Source organism: Neopelma chrysocephalum, unplaced genomic scaffold, assembly GCF_003984885.1.
Source record: "Neopelma chrysocephalum unplaced genomic scaffold, ASM398488v2 Primary Assembly neopelma1_26, whole genome shotgun sequence".
NCBI classification, from domain to species: domain Eukaryota; kingdom Metazoa; phylum Chordata; class Aves; order Passeriformes; family Pipridae; genus Neopelma; species Neopelma chrysocephalum.
In genome coordinates, this window is record NW_020897695.1 from 20,049,962 (window position 1) to 20,063,930 (window position 13,969).

General features: G+C 41.9%; 1 protein-coding gene across 1 annotated transcript in view; it reads left to right on the forward strand.

The window, feature by feature from the left end:
- Positions 1-13,969, forward strand: part of LANCL2 (LanC like 2) — a 32,297-nt gene that overhangs the window by 828 nt on the left and 17,500 nt on the right. The window contains exons 2-3 of the mRNA XM_027675805.1: positions 10,165-10,282; positions 13,671-13,878. Coding sequence (XP_027531606.1) covers positions 10,165-10,282; positions 13,671-13,878 — 326 coding nt within the window. The remainder of the gene's footprint in view (positions 1-10,164; positions 10,283-13,670; positions 13,879-13,969) is intronic.

Consider the following 13,969-nt stretch of genomic DNA (forward strand, 5'->3'; position numbering starts at 1 on the left):
CCCAGCGGAGCGGCGGCCCCGGGCGCGGGCGGCCATGGGCGCTGCCCCGAAGCGGCCCCCGGCGGGTCCCGGGCCCGGCGGCGCTGGGGCGCTGCCCCTGGGGCTGCCCACGGCATCCCCCGCCGCCCCTGCCCGCCCGCCGAGCGCGGGGCGGGTCCACAGGCACAGGAGGCGGCTTCGGAGGCGCCCGAGGAGAGGGATCAGCGAGGTGAGCTGAGGGAAGGAATGGGAGCTCAGCCCGGCCGCAGGGCTCGGAGCCGGCGGGAGCGGCTGTTTTTTGAGCTGTTTTTTTTACCTCGGAACGAGAGTGAACGCGGTGCCCGATCTGTAGATAACAGAACAGCTGTATAGCAGAACAGCTATAGCCGCGCTTACCGCGAGGGTTCTGTCGCACAGAACAAGTCGCCAGCACAAGTAGCCCGAGTTCCACCAACGAAAGCGCATAGGGAAGGGAAAAGATGAGCGCCCATCTAGAAAAGGAGAGTTTCTTCTCAGGTGGCAGTGACACTTAGGCGTTGGGTGATGCTGGACTGTCCTCTGTCAGGCACGTGTTTACTGACATACACACGTTTATAGCTTCAGGTACACCGTGATAGGCACCTGGCAGTCGGTTCATGCCCGCAGAAGATCTATCTAGAGGCACTGGTCACCCAATGTTTACAGTCCTCCAGTTCTGTTTATCTTCTTTACACCACATGCTGCTGCTTGGGGAACTGTGAGTGCTTTAGGTTTTAAGTACAGAAGCTGCCAGCCGGCTGGCTTAAGCTGCAGAAGGAATACCAGAATATAGACCTGCTGTCATTTTAGCCCCGGAGCAGCCTCATCCTTCCATACTGTGCTGCTTTGTCATCTTTCGCATGTAAAACACTGCATGGTGACATTGCTAGAAGCACAAATGCGCCGGGGTGGGAAGCTAACTTCCTAACTCACTTTGACTGTGTGCTGGGGTGAATAAAGACATTAATATCAGCTCTGTATTTTTCTGCTTGTGGAAATAAGGAATTACCTTGACTTACTGATAGGGTGGTAGGTGGTGATGCTGAACAGTGAGAGGGGCTTTCTCTCTAAGCCTCATAAGTATCAGCAGAACATCATCAGCTCACCATCCATCCAAGGCAATGAAAGGTTGTTCTAACAGAGGTTTATGAAGTTGTATGTGGCTAAGCAGAGTGCACAAAAGAGAATACTTTAGGGGTTCAGTGTCTTGCTGCTGCAGCTAATTGCAGCTGTCAAAAGCAGAGCATTTGAAAAGGTTTAAAAATCAAGAGTAGGTTCAGAAATTAAATCTGCTTTGTTTTTTACAAAAATCCCTGGTAGTATACTCAGTGTTGGTAAACTTTTTTTTTTTGCAGAAGAGAACTGTGATTTCTTTGTTCTTTTGTATCTGGCTTAGTATATAAAAATCATCCAAGTATGGTGAGTTCAGGTATGAAGGCAGAGAGGATACAGCAGAACAGCTATAGCTACATATTGTTCTTAAATTGGTAAAGAACATGCCAAGAACTTTCTTCTAAGGCCTTCTGTGGGCCAGTCATCCTTCTTATGTACCTGCTTTAGATCCCCCACTTCATGTCCATATTTTAAAAGAGAAAATAAGCCTTCATTTACTGCTGATTTGGGTTGACTACAGCTTTCTAAAGTGAGATAATCAGAAGAATAGTGAGATATCAGAAGAAAGTGAACAACCTTAAAAATTATTTTTTAGGGCATACTAGCTGTATTGGAGAATAGTTCAGCTCTAATTTACTTTAGATTTGATTCTTGAGTGAATCCAAGTTCAGAGACATTGTTCTGTGGTAGAGGTGGAATTAGTCAAGAACTTCTAGCCCTAAGTTCACATTGGGGATGCCTGTTCTGCTCTGCTGTGGGTGAGTATGCTGTTTTACAGTATGTGCAAATGTTTTTTCCCAGCATCAATGCTTGATGACATTCCTGTGATATACTGTGTGGCAGTCAGCAGCTATTTATGCAGGTGTGTTCAGAAAACATGTTAGATCACCTGCGTAACTGTGTATTTGATAAAAGATGGTGTCTGGGCTTTGTTACATTCAGAAGAATGAAGCTCCTCCGGGAAAAAAAAGAATCTTCTGTACTGTCTTAAAGCCATGTAACTACAGCAACTTTCAGTGGTCTTTGAATTCTTTCAACTCTGTGCATTTCATAGGAGAAGGCAGATGTGAGTGTACATTTTCATTTTGGTTTTGCATCTATAAAATCTGAGAAATCATCTTACATATTTCTGGGCTAGAATATAGCTGTGAATATATTTATGTGTATTTATATTTGCAGCATTGCATGTTGTCACTCCTAGTATTATCCTTTTATGAGACTTCATGATGGGTACTTTGGGGTGCTTTTGTTCTTGTTGTTTATATTTTTTGATTTGTGGTTCAGTGTTTTATTTTTGCATTTAATAGGCTCCCATTCCATCAGAGAATTTGTCTTTGCCTGCCTAAAGCCCCAGTGAAGACAAAAGGACTTTACATAGGCTAGGAAGTCTGTTCTGTAAACTGCTGTACACAAGAGCCCAAGTTTCCTAAAAATGAGAGCAGCTTTCAGAAGCCCTCAGTGAACTGCATAATTTCTCCCTCCCATCTGCTGCTGAGCTGAGCGGTGAGCACTGAGTGACTCACGTAATGACAGCCTGAGGTGCGTGTGGCTCTGCTGTTGTCATGGAAGGCAATGCATTATTAATCCCTCCATTTGATTTCTTATGCTGTCATGATTGCCATCTAAAATTCATCAGGTTGATAAAAGGACAAGAAGCTCTTCAAGTCATTGTCTGAAGTGTGAGACAATTGGGACAAAGTGCTGCATAAGAAAGTATGTGTTTATATGCATAAGGTACAGTTCAGGAATCTTGAAGGTATGGGAGCAAGAGAAGAGAAAACAAAATCTGAGGCTGCTGATTTGCCGTCTTATAAATAGCCACGTTAAACACTGCAGTTATCTGTGTGGGCTCTGCTCATGTAGTTGAAATTCACTGTTTTCATAACTAGATTTCTTTACCATTAAAATATCAGGGACTCCAATTGTTCCTGTAACTTGTCTGAGAATGCTGACAGCATTCATTCTAGATTAGCATTAAATCTAGATTAAGAAGAAACATAATTTTAAATGTAGATCTTTGTTTAATAAATGATGAATCTTTCAATTAAATATATATCCTGTAGCCCTTTTCCTTTTGATGTGGGTTCTATCATGATCCCTTAGCCTAAAAAAGTACCTATAGATATTGTCTCAAAGTTGTCCACAGGTTTTCAAAATGGAAATCTAAATGGTCAGGGGAGGCAGAGAAATGAATAGACAGCTATAGACTCATAACAAAGAATATTCCCTAGTTCTTAGTTCTCTAATGTGATTAGAGAGCTACAAAGCTCTAATAAATTTCTTGGGAAGGGGAAGGGTGGAGAGCTTGCAGAAAAGAGATGGTGGTGACTTGTTCGAGGACCTGTCTCTGTGAGTGACCCACCAAGATCAACCTCAGATTGTCTGCTGTCCTTGGAGCCACCACAGCTCTGTGGCTACATTCATAGTATAGTCGGGTCTGATTTGGCGTATTCCTTCGCTCTGACTATGGGCCAGTGACTTGGGAACTGAGGCAGGCTGATATTAACCTGTTCAGGCAGGGGAAGGTGGGAGTCTGGGCAACCTGATGTGGATTTTGTGTGTGTGCAAAAAAAGCATCCTTGTCATCAAGAAATTATCAAAATCTCAGCCTTCAATATAAGGTTGTCTGAATTTGTTGTGGAATCACAGGGCAGCACCGAAATTAGATTCAAATTTTATGGATACCCAAATCATAGCTTTTTTTTTAGGCCAGTTCTTTCTTGATATTTTTTTTTGACTTGCCATAATGTTTTAGGAGTATTAGTAAAATGTGGTGTGTTCTGAAAAATGTATACAATGTACTTCATAAAGCTTTGCAGGGGGCTCTTTACAGGGAACATATTTTAAAGATAATGGTGCTCATTGGCAATTAACACTTAATGGTGATACCGAATATTTACTTAGATTATAATTTGGGTGATTTAGTAGGTCTCTCAGTCTTCTGTTATTTCTGATAATTCCTTTATCTGGCTTTCAGTCTTCCTTCTCCTTTAAAATATATTTAAAATATATTAGAAGTCCTGTCGTCATTACCTTGCTCTTCTCCCTTTGGTATTTTCTTGTAATTTTTGTCTCACTGGGCATTTTAGTTGTCTCACTGAGAGCAGCAAGTTCTCTCTGTTCTGAAACTGACTTCTCAGTGACAACTTACACTAGTGGGAATTATACAACTCATTGCACTGGAGGCAAAATTGAAACTCTAGAGCCAGTAAATATTTCTTCCCAGTTTTTTTGCCAGAGATGTGGGGCAGGGTAGCTGCATTTCTTGAGATTGACACTTTTTTGACCATTTTCTGGCACCCCATCTATTTTGATGGAGGATTCTGAAACACACATGATTTGCAGTACTGTCCGTGTTTCTTTTGAGAGAAAGTTTGTTTTGCTTTTTGTGAGTCTTGATCACAATTAAGTCTGCAAATCAGTGTATTGTACTTCATTGTCCCTTACTAACTCATGGCAGCTAGTGTGCCAGCCTGAGAGGAAGAACTGATGCTTCTTCCCTACAGCGCGGATCAGCACTGAATGCTGCTTAGTGCTTTTCTGAGGGTCTTTATTGAAAGCCTCTCCTGCTATTCAGGACTTTAACTACATATTGACTACTATTTGGTTTTAGTCAACCAGTTCTGAATGAAAATACTTTTAAAATTCAAAACCCAAGTTCTAATTAAATTGTCTCGCATCCATCTGCTCTTTGTCGGTTTCTAGTTTTATCTTGCAGACCTTCATGTTAAAGAGATGTTACTTTAGCTAGTTGTGTGGCAAGTGTAATAACAGGTACTTGTTTTTTGGTGAAAATAAATTTTATTTTTATTATCTGCACTGATCTGCTGTCAAGCTCAATATGTGCAATATATCTGTTCTCAGTGCATGAAAATAATTTAGACAGCATTGGTGGAGGTTTTAGCTTTTTTTGCAACTTGAGGACCAAGTAAAAATGTCACAGCTAGGCCAGAAACTTCTGTGTAGTGAGTGACTTTAAATCATACAACAGACTTTTATTTTCTCAGCTTTCATGAAGTAGCACACTGGTGTTAGGCTAACTGGAGGACCAGTGATTTTCAGTATTCCTCTTTATCAGCTTCCATTTTCCAAGACATAGGATAATGTTCCTTGGTATCTGTTAATCATGTTTATTTTTGTTACCAATAATGTGAAGCTTTTTGGTGACTCTTTATGATGATCTAAATATTTAAGCTTTGGGGTTTTTGCCATCTTATCACCAGTGAGACAAATAGCTTCTTTTGCACAGGAATGCATTAGAAGCACAGTCTCCTTATTTCTTCCCTGCTTTAAACAATTATTTTTTGTAACTTGAATGGTTTACCTTTTAATGATTTCTTTTCATGCCCTTGTCCACTCTGAGACAGAGTGTAATGACTGCGTTTAAAGCCTATTCCTAAGCTGACATTTTTAGCAGTGTAGTAGTTTGCCTACAGCTATTGATTTCTCTCTCTCTTTCCCCCTCTCCCCTTTTTTTTTTCCATTATTTTTTTTTCCCCCCACTGTCACATGGGTGGTACTAAGTGCTGGATCACTGAAAAACAGTGCAATGTGTTCTACAGACAGCAGTGTTTCCAAGCATTTATTAAGCATGTGGTTTTGCAGAACTGGCAATTGTTTCTGGAAGGACCTATCTGAGGAGTAGCAGAGAACTGTGTTTGTTTCAAAGGCTGGGTGATGAGGTGTCTTAGTATCTGGTATTTTCAGAGAAGAAAAAAAAGCTTCTCTTGGAGCTGTAAGAGTCTTTTGATTTAGGTAAAAATAAAGTAGAATTTGATTTTCTGTTCAAAAAGACAGGTCACCTCCCAACAGACCTTGCTAGATTCTGCATATGGGATCCTACTGCCATCCTTCTCGTGTGCTTTTCCAGGAACTCTGTGGAGGTGAGCGTGAGACTTCGTCCTGCTTCACTAAACCCATGCTCCAATGCACGGGTGTGAAACCTGGCTCTCTTACAGCCAGTGGCAGAGTTCCCAATGATTTCAGTGTGGCCAGGATTTCTTGTTTCAGTAGAACTGTGAGTTGTCCCCTACCAGGTCTTCCTCGCCAGTGTATCTCATGTCCTTTATGCAGTCTTTTATGCAAGTTTGGTTTTTGAATGAGTTCTTGCTGCAGTGCCAACTTGAGCTGTATTTTCTTCTCTGTGAAATGCACTTTGTCTGAAAGAAAACTGAGCACCATGTTGTGTGTCCTGTTTATAAAGTTTCTAAAGCCACCTTTCAACATTTATTTTGTCATGTAATTAATTTATTCTAGTCCATGTAAGTATCTGTTATAAGCTTATAGGAGAATCTTATAAAACAAACAGTGACAGTGCTTGGTTGTTAAAGCTTCAGAGCAACCCCCCCAAAAAAGAGGCAGTGGAAGAGGGGTAGATAACTGGGGAAAACTGTGTTGCCACTTAAAACTTTTTTGCACTGATGTAAGCTTGGGAATAGCTTTGCTTGGGATGACAGATAATTATAATAAAAATATTCTTTCATCTATGTTTTTCCAAGCACTGAATCAAGACAAGTAAGTTACAATTCCCATCTTAGGGAGGGATATGCCAACCTGAGCTAAATTATTTGTATGAGACTGAGGTTTCAAAGCAGAACTCAGGCATTATGATGTCCTAGTACTCCCCTCCTGCCTCTAAGTAATTTAACCTGGTGTTTAATATAAAATATGCTGATTTGGTAACAGCAGGTGTATTGTCAGAACAAAAAGATAACCAGCCTGCTTGTGATGTGCAGTAGGTAAATAAACAGGGAGTCTGAAGCCTTAGTTCACTCTTGTCAGATAAGCTGAGGACTATGCCTCAATGTATCCGCATGAATATCCTCATGCTGTTTCACCATATGCCTTAGCATTGGCATAGCTGTCTTTTGAAGGAGAGAAGCCCTGCCCTTGGGAAAGATTTTGCTTTATGTTGAGACTTCACTGAACTAGTCAAAAGTGTGTGTGGGGGAGTCTTGGGGGTGTGTGGTACAGTTTCCTAACAAAAAGGTGCTTCACGCCGTATTAAGACTGAAGAGTAAAAGACATCAGATGCCTACTGCGGTTGGTTGCTATTTCCAGGGTTACTGGAGAAGGTTAAGGGGTCTCTAGCTTATTTCTAGGATGGTATGTGTGCAATGTGAGATATAACTGCACAGTTTCCTTCTCCCTTCCTATCTTACCACCATAAAATGAATTTGAACCATTGACCCTGGAGACTTCTTGTGTGTCAGAAGCCTTGTGCTATTACTACTGAGCCAATTTCTCTTTCTCCAGTGGAAAAATCATAAATGTACGTGTGTTTAACATCAAACTAAGTCTTCTCTGATCTGATTTGTTCCAGCTGCTATATAGGAGCAGGTTAGAGAAGCAGGAGATGGAAGGAGATCAAGCACTGTTCAGAAAACAGTAGCTTATTCTCAGTGTAAGCTGAAAAGTAGCCAAATTGTGTAATGCCATTTTTCTGATGACTGCTGCATTGTGGCTCTTGGTTTGGGAGGTGGGGAGGGTCTGCTGACTTTCATCTTCCTAGAGAGTTTCTCTTCTGGCTGCTCCTGGATAACTAATTTATGTGTGGCAAGTGATGTATGCCTGGGACTTTAGTAAATGATGGAAAACACATTCAGGAAATATTTTGGGGTGGCATAAGGTTTGTGCACATCACAATTTTTGTCAAAGTGATGCAATTATCCAATAATGATAAAACTTTTCCTACAGCCCAGAAAGGGAGGATTTTTTTTCTTCTCTAGCTCTGTAGTAGATAAATTGTGCTAAAAGTAAAACTAGCCCTGTCTCAGTCTGAAAAGACTGGAAGGTTTGCTAAAGAGGATGAGTTACGGGACAAAACAAAACTCCTCTCTCTCAGCAATTGCGGATCCAAAATTTATGGGGCTTTACTCGAGGAAGTGTGGAAAACAGAAGAGATAACAACCCTTTATTAAAAGATATATGTATGTTAGCAAAACAGTTAAAAACAGTAACAGAACACAACAAAACTATACAGTGGTCCTAGAAAAGCAAAGTCTGGTAAATACTTCTCTGTCCTATTAGCGCAGTCCTAATCGTGGCCTGCAGGGGCGCTGTTGGATCGCAGAGGCGCAGAGCCTGCAGTTCGTTGTTGTGGTCAGTAGGGGGCGCTGCCGGGTCACTGAAGGTGCAGGGCCTGCAGTTCGCTGGTGTGGTCGGCAGGGGGCGCTGCCGGGCTCCAGCGGCCACCACGGGGGAAGAGGGGCCTGGGGCCGGTCTCAGATCACGGGAGGAGCCGAAAGGAAGATGGGGGACCCCCACCCCTCAAATGGAGGGAAAAGAGTAGGAAGGCAGTTTGCCCCCAGGGACTCACTGTGGTTCCCAGGTGGTAGCATCTCAAGAAGCTTCTCTTTCCTCCTAGCGAGCACAAAGACTCTCTGATGAAACACAGCAGATCCGGGCCAGGGCCAAGAGACAGCTCTCAGGCCAAGCTGAAATCAGCAGTCCGGGCTGGCCAGGGCAGGCAGTCAGGCAAACAGGCTTCCAGGCCTTCTCTCCAAATGCTCTGCCCGCAGACCCTGTCTCTGTCCTCCAGAGAGGGCCCAGCAGAACTGCCTCCCTCCCCTCCGAGCAGAGCCAGCCTTCCAATGGGCCATTAGCTAGAAATGTAGCCAGGCTGGCTAAATCTTTTGTTAGGCTAATCGCCTTCCCTTCCCCCTTCCCTGTTTGGTGCTCCTGTTTCTCTTACAGGGAAGCAGGGAAGGAAAAATTCCTCTCTCAGATTATAATCTATAACAAGCCCTTAGGCTCTATTTTAATCTGTAAAGTAGTTTTAATAAATGTGTTAGTAGGAAAAGCTGATCAATAGGTGATACTGTTAAATTTAAAAAAACCCCAAGCCTAACTGAAAAAACTCCCAAACAGGTTTGATCGCTGTCCCTGGTGTGCCATCTCAAATGTAGAGTTGTCCTGTGAAGGGACTTCGTGAATACTCTTTGTCATGGAAGTTAATAGGACAATAGATTCAAGTTAATTAACTACTTCCATGTACCGTAGGCTTAAAGGAGTAATCAGTAGCGTATCTTCCCCTAAAGTATGCATCATGAGAGAGAAATGTTGGCAAGAGTAAAGTATCCTCTATTATATTTCATATATATCATCTATATAAACTTTTCTTGGTCAAAAGTAAGAGCAAGCAGTGTGTAAAATGAAAGAGTTGTTTCTTCACCTTCACGCATGATCTGAAACTGCTGAGCTACTTTTACTTACCCTCTTTGTGTCTAGCTTTTTCTTAGTTGTGCGTTAATACATCACTGCTTTGAACAACCTCCTCATGATAAAGCATGTCAATGCCAGTATTGTTTTGGATATAAAAGAGAGCAAGAAGCAAGAGGAAGGACACTTAGGCAACTTGACTTCTGGGTGGCAGTCACAAACAGTGATATCAAAAAAAGTTGGATTTAAGAAGAAAATGTGTCTACACCATGGATTATGTGATTGAGCACATCATTAAAAATAATGGCTTGACTTTGACTTGATTGTCTTGAGTATGAGCATTTCTTTTCCTTTAACTATTTCCTAATCCGCTGTGCCACAAAGGATGTGCAGGGACCTTGTCATGAGAGCAAGCACGTATAACACAGAGCTTGTGCTGTGTTTGTCCATAATATGGTCTTGGTACCAGGACCCGGAATGGAGTACTGTCCCATGGAGTGGCAGCAGATGGTTGTCTTCTGTTCGCTTCTATTCACCTTTACTCAGTTCGAAGAAGCTTTCTTTACTGTATTAAGGGTCTGAGATAAGAGGCAGAGTAGAATTACATATTGTCACAGTGTCCATAGCTGCTCTTTGTGTGACTTTAAAGCATCCCCAGATAATTTTTGCCTAATGCAGATCCTAGTAACTTACTCTAATATGTAGTCAGAATGCATTTATGTGAGACACGCTTAAGGTGAGCCACCTTGATGTTATTGATTTCTGTATGTGGTATTTATTCCCTAGTTCTTTTTTGTTTGGTTGGGTTTTTTTCTCAAACAAGAAAGTGGAGCAGACAGTTTAAATTCTTGGATTCTTTCCTTCTTTGACTCATTCCCTGTCTCCTGTTTTCAGGTCAATGCTCGGTTTTCTAAACGGATCCAGGCAAAAATTAAAGACCTTCTGCAACAAATGGAGGAAGGACTGAAGACGGCAGATCCACATGACTGCTCTGCCTATACTGGCTGGACTGGTGAGAAAGCTAGAATTTGGTTGAAGCGTATTTGTTGAATGATGTAATTGGGTTTATTCACAGGAGAAAATTCTAATATTCTCACAGGAGTGGCAGAAATACTCTGATAAAAGCATTTATGTGAGTTGGTTTTTTGTTTAACTCTGGACCCTTGATCACTACTGTCTGGAATGAATGACTTCCATTGACTTCAGCAGACAAAGGTACAGCGTGATAATTTACTTCTGTGTGTGGAGATCTTTGTCTTGCAGAAGAAGTGGATTTTCTAAGGCTGCTCTTTCTTTCAGCTTACCTCTTAGGTTCCTTTGTTTTTGTGGGTTTTTTTTTAAATAGTTATTTTTCACCTTTTTCTGTTCAACTGAGTATTAGTTAGCAGTTTTCTAATGATAACAGCCTCTTCTGATCAGTGGGAGTAGGTGGGGAGAATGTGTTCTGTGCCCAGCAATTTGGAGCCTTAAAATCTGCAATACGGATACTTTGGCTGTGCTTGTTCCGTCTCTACAAAAAGGGTAAAATGAACATGTGAGGAGAGGGAGTGTAGAGCTGGGGTTGTGCGATTGTAAAGATCGTGGAGGTAAATAAGTATGTGCCGGTGCTGATTATTGCTAGGGACCATCATTCATTTAGCATTGCATCACCAATGCTGTTCAGGTGTGAACGAGTCCTTATGATTCCTGGGGTTTAACCCCAGCTGGCAACTAAGTATCATGCAGCTGATACCCTGCCCCTCCTACCCACCCCCCCCACCCGCAGTGAGATAGGGAGGAGAATTGGAAAAAAAAATTCATGGGCTGAGATAAGAACGGTTTAATAACTGAAACAAAGTAAAATATAACAACAATAATAATAAAACCGACAGCAATAATAATAATTGTAATGAAAAGGAGGGAGAGAGAGAGAAGAATAAAACCCAAGAGAAACGAGTGATGCACAGTGCCATTGCTAACCACCTGCTCACCAATGTCCAGCCTGTGCCTGAGCAGTGATTGGTGGCTTCCTGCCATCTCCTCTCAGTTTATGTACTGAGCATGACATTCTGTGGTATGGAATATCCCTTTGGCCAGTTCAGGTCAGCTGTCCCGGTCATGCTGCCTCCTGGCTTCTTGTGCACATGGTTCCTGGTAGAGCATGGGAAACTGAAAAGTCCTTGACTTAGGGTAAGCACTGCTCAGCAGCAACTGAAACATCAGTGTATTATCAGTGTTATTCTCATACTAAATCCAAAATACAGCACTGTACCAGAAGAAAATTAACTGTATCCCAGCTGAAACCAGGACAGTGATCCTTTAGGGAGAGCCTACACTTGTCAAGTCTGATGTGGCCACTCTTCTCAAGTTGCCAAAATGCTTTTCTGTCTAGGCCTCTTAAGTGTGACTTTGCTGGAATGAATGGCTTATTCTATTTCTGCTCTTCTAGCTCACACTTCAGGCATACTTATGCTTTTAGCACAGCATGTTTGAAATGTGCCCTGAGGAGATCTATTCTTTTATCTTTATGTCATGAGGGGGAGTAGCTTGGAAAAGCTCTCCAGCCTTTGTCCATCCTTAGGCTTAATTCTGGCAATGAAAGGGTAAAATTTCTTTGCTTTCTTCTTGATGTTTCAGTACAGATGGTGCTGTGGGTGGATGGGTGGGGAAGTTTTAGACAACTCAGGCTTAAAAGGTAGATGTATTTCAAGGTCTGAAAGCGAGTGTCTGCTAAGTGAGTGCAGAAGATCTCCAGTGGTGGGCTTTCTTCTGCTGACAGTACAAAACCCCTCCTGAGGAGCTGTGTTCTGACACTGTGATTGACAACTGAAATTATGGCTGATAAACCAGAGCATGCTGAAAATGAGTCATAAGGTAAAAGTAACACAGCCATCATTAGCTGAAACAAGAATATAGATGAACAAGTAATGTCGCCTCATGAGAGTGGGGTTTTTCCATCCTGTGGAAGGATCACTATCTACATCTATTCCAAGCTGTGAACTTCTTTCAGGGCTCCTGTGGATATGGTTCTGCATAAAAATGTTTAAATTATCTGGCGCTTTAAACATACTTATTGAAAATACTTTCTCCCCAAACTTGCTCTTTGCAGCATTTTCTAGAGTGCAAATCAGAAGGTAAAAGCAGTGTTGTAAACAAATTGCCTGCTTTTATGTACCAAGTCTAGCAAGTCTTATGGGCAGTGCAGTCCTGTGCACTGGCTTGTACTTTTTGAAACACCTTTAAAATCTTGGAGCATGTACTGTTGGCACGTAGCAATCGTAGGACCCATGTAAGAGTCCATCTTGCTTATACAAGTACTCTTTGTATGTGCCAGACCTCTTGGAGAAGCCATTTTAAGGGTGTTGCACTAAGAAACACTAGGAAGGTTTGGATGAACTGAGCTTCATGGCTACTTTTCTGATCATCCTTTGATCAAGCCCACGTATCTACACATTTGTTGCAATATAAAAAAGGGTTCCACGAATCCTGGTAAATAGCCCACAAGTTCTTGTGATACTGAATTGGGCTCCCCAGCTCTGCAGCTTTTTGAAAGACTTGTTCAGAACCTGTCCAGGGAACATCTGAGAATGTACAAGCACTCCTGTGGTGCTTTTGTTCTTGTACTACTCAGTTGCCTCTCTATGAGCTACGTGGGCCTTGTGTGTACTTGGCTTTAGTTGAGGCTAAAGTTGAAATGCGTTTGAGTTACAGTGTGGTCTGCAGGTGATTTACTTCTGCACATGCATGCTTGCAATTGGCCAATAGACATCCAGTTAGATGGGTTTGTTTCACCTTCTTCAGTCTACATTGTTGCAATTTTTAAGGGGTTTTTTTGTTTTAGTGGAAAACTATGTAATGAGTTTAATGGAGTGAAGCTTGATAGTACCTCCTGGCATTCTCCAAGCACTTGTTTGCCTTCTGGCTTTTACAAACCAGCTTGACTTGTACAAGCTCGTAGTCTTCTTTTAAGGGTTATAAAGAATTTGGCAAGTTGAATCCAAAAACTCATGGAACGATCATTTTATGAATCAAATGGGAAGTCACTTCTTGCATATAATAGATGAGTATTGTACAATTAGTGTACTCGGTCATACACATGCTTGTTAGCTCAAGTTTTTGAATCTTACAGTGATTTCTTTGCCAAGCATTGAGGCCAGTGTCATGATTTTTCTTCTTTTTCTGCAAATTGTGAGTCTACCATTGGGCTTCAGTCTGATAATTTTTTTATTTTTACCACAATCCAGAACAAAATTTAATCAAAATAGATGACCTGATGCCTTCACATTGCATAAGCTAAGACCCTTGACTGACACGTTTTTATTTCCCAAATACCTGTTCACATTTGAGTAACTGCTTCAGAGGCACCAAAGAGGGGAAGGAAATGTAAGTGAAACTATCTCTTTTTTATGTGGCTGTTTCAGGTATCGCCCTCCTATATCTGCAACTGTACCGTGTCACCAAAAACCAGAGCCATTTGCAGCGATCTCTTGATTATGTGAAGAGAATCCTTCGCAATCTGAACGGCAGAAGAGTTACTTTCCTCTGTGGTGATGCTGGGCCATTGGCAGTGGGTGCAGTGGTTTACCACAAACTGAAAAACGACAGTGAATCTCAAGAATGTGTTGCCAAGTAAGTGGTTAATGGGGGAAAAAGCCATGCCCTTTAATTGTAGAGAGCATTGTTTCAGTAACTTTTGCAAGTGGAGTTTTAGAGGACAGGA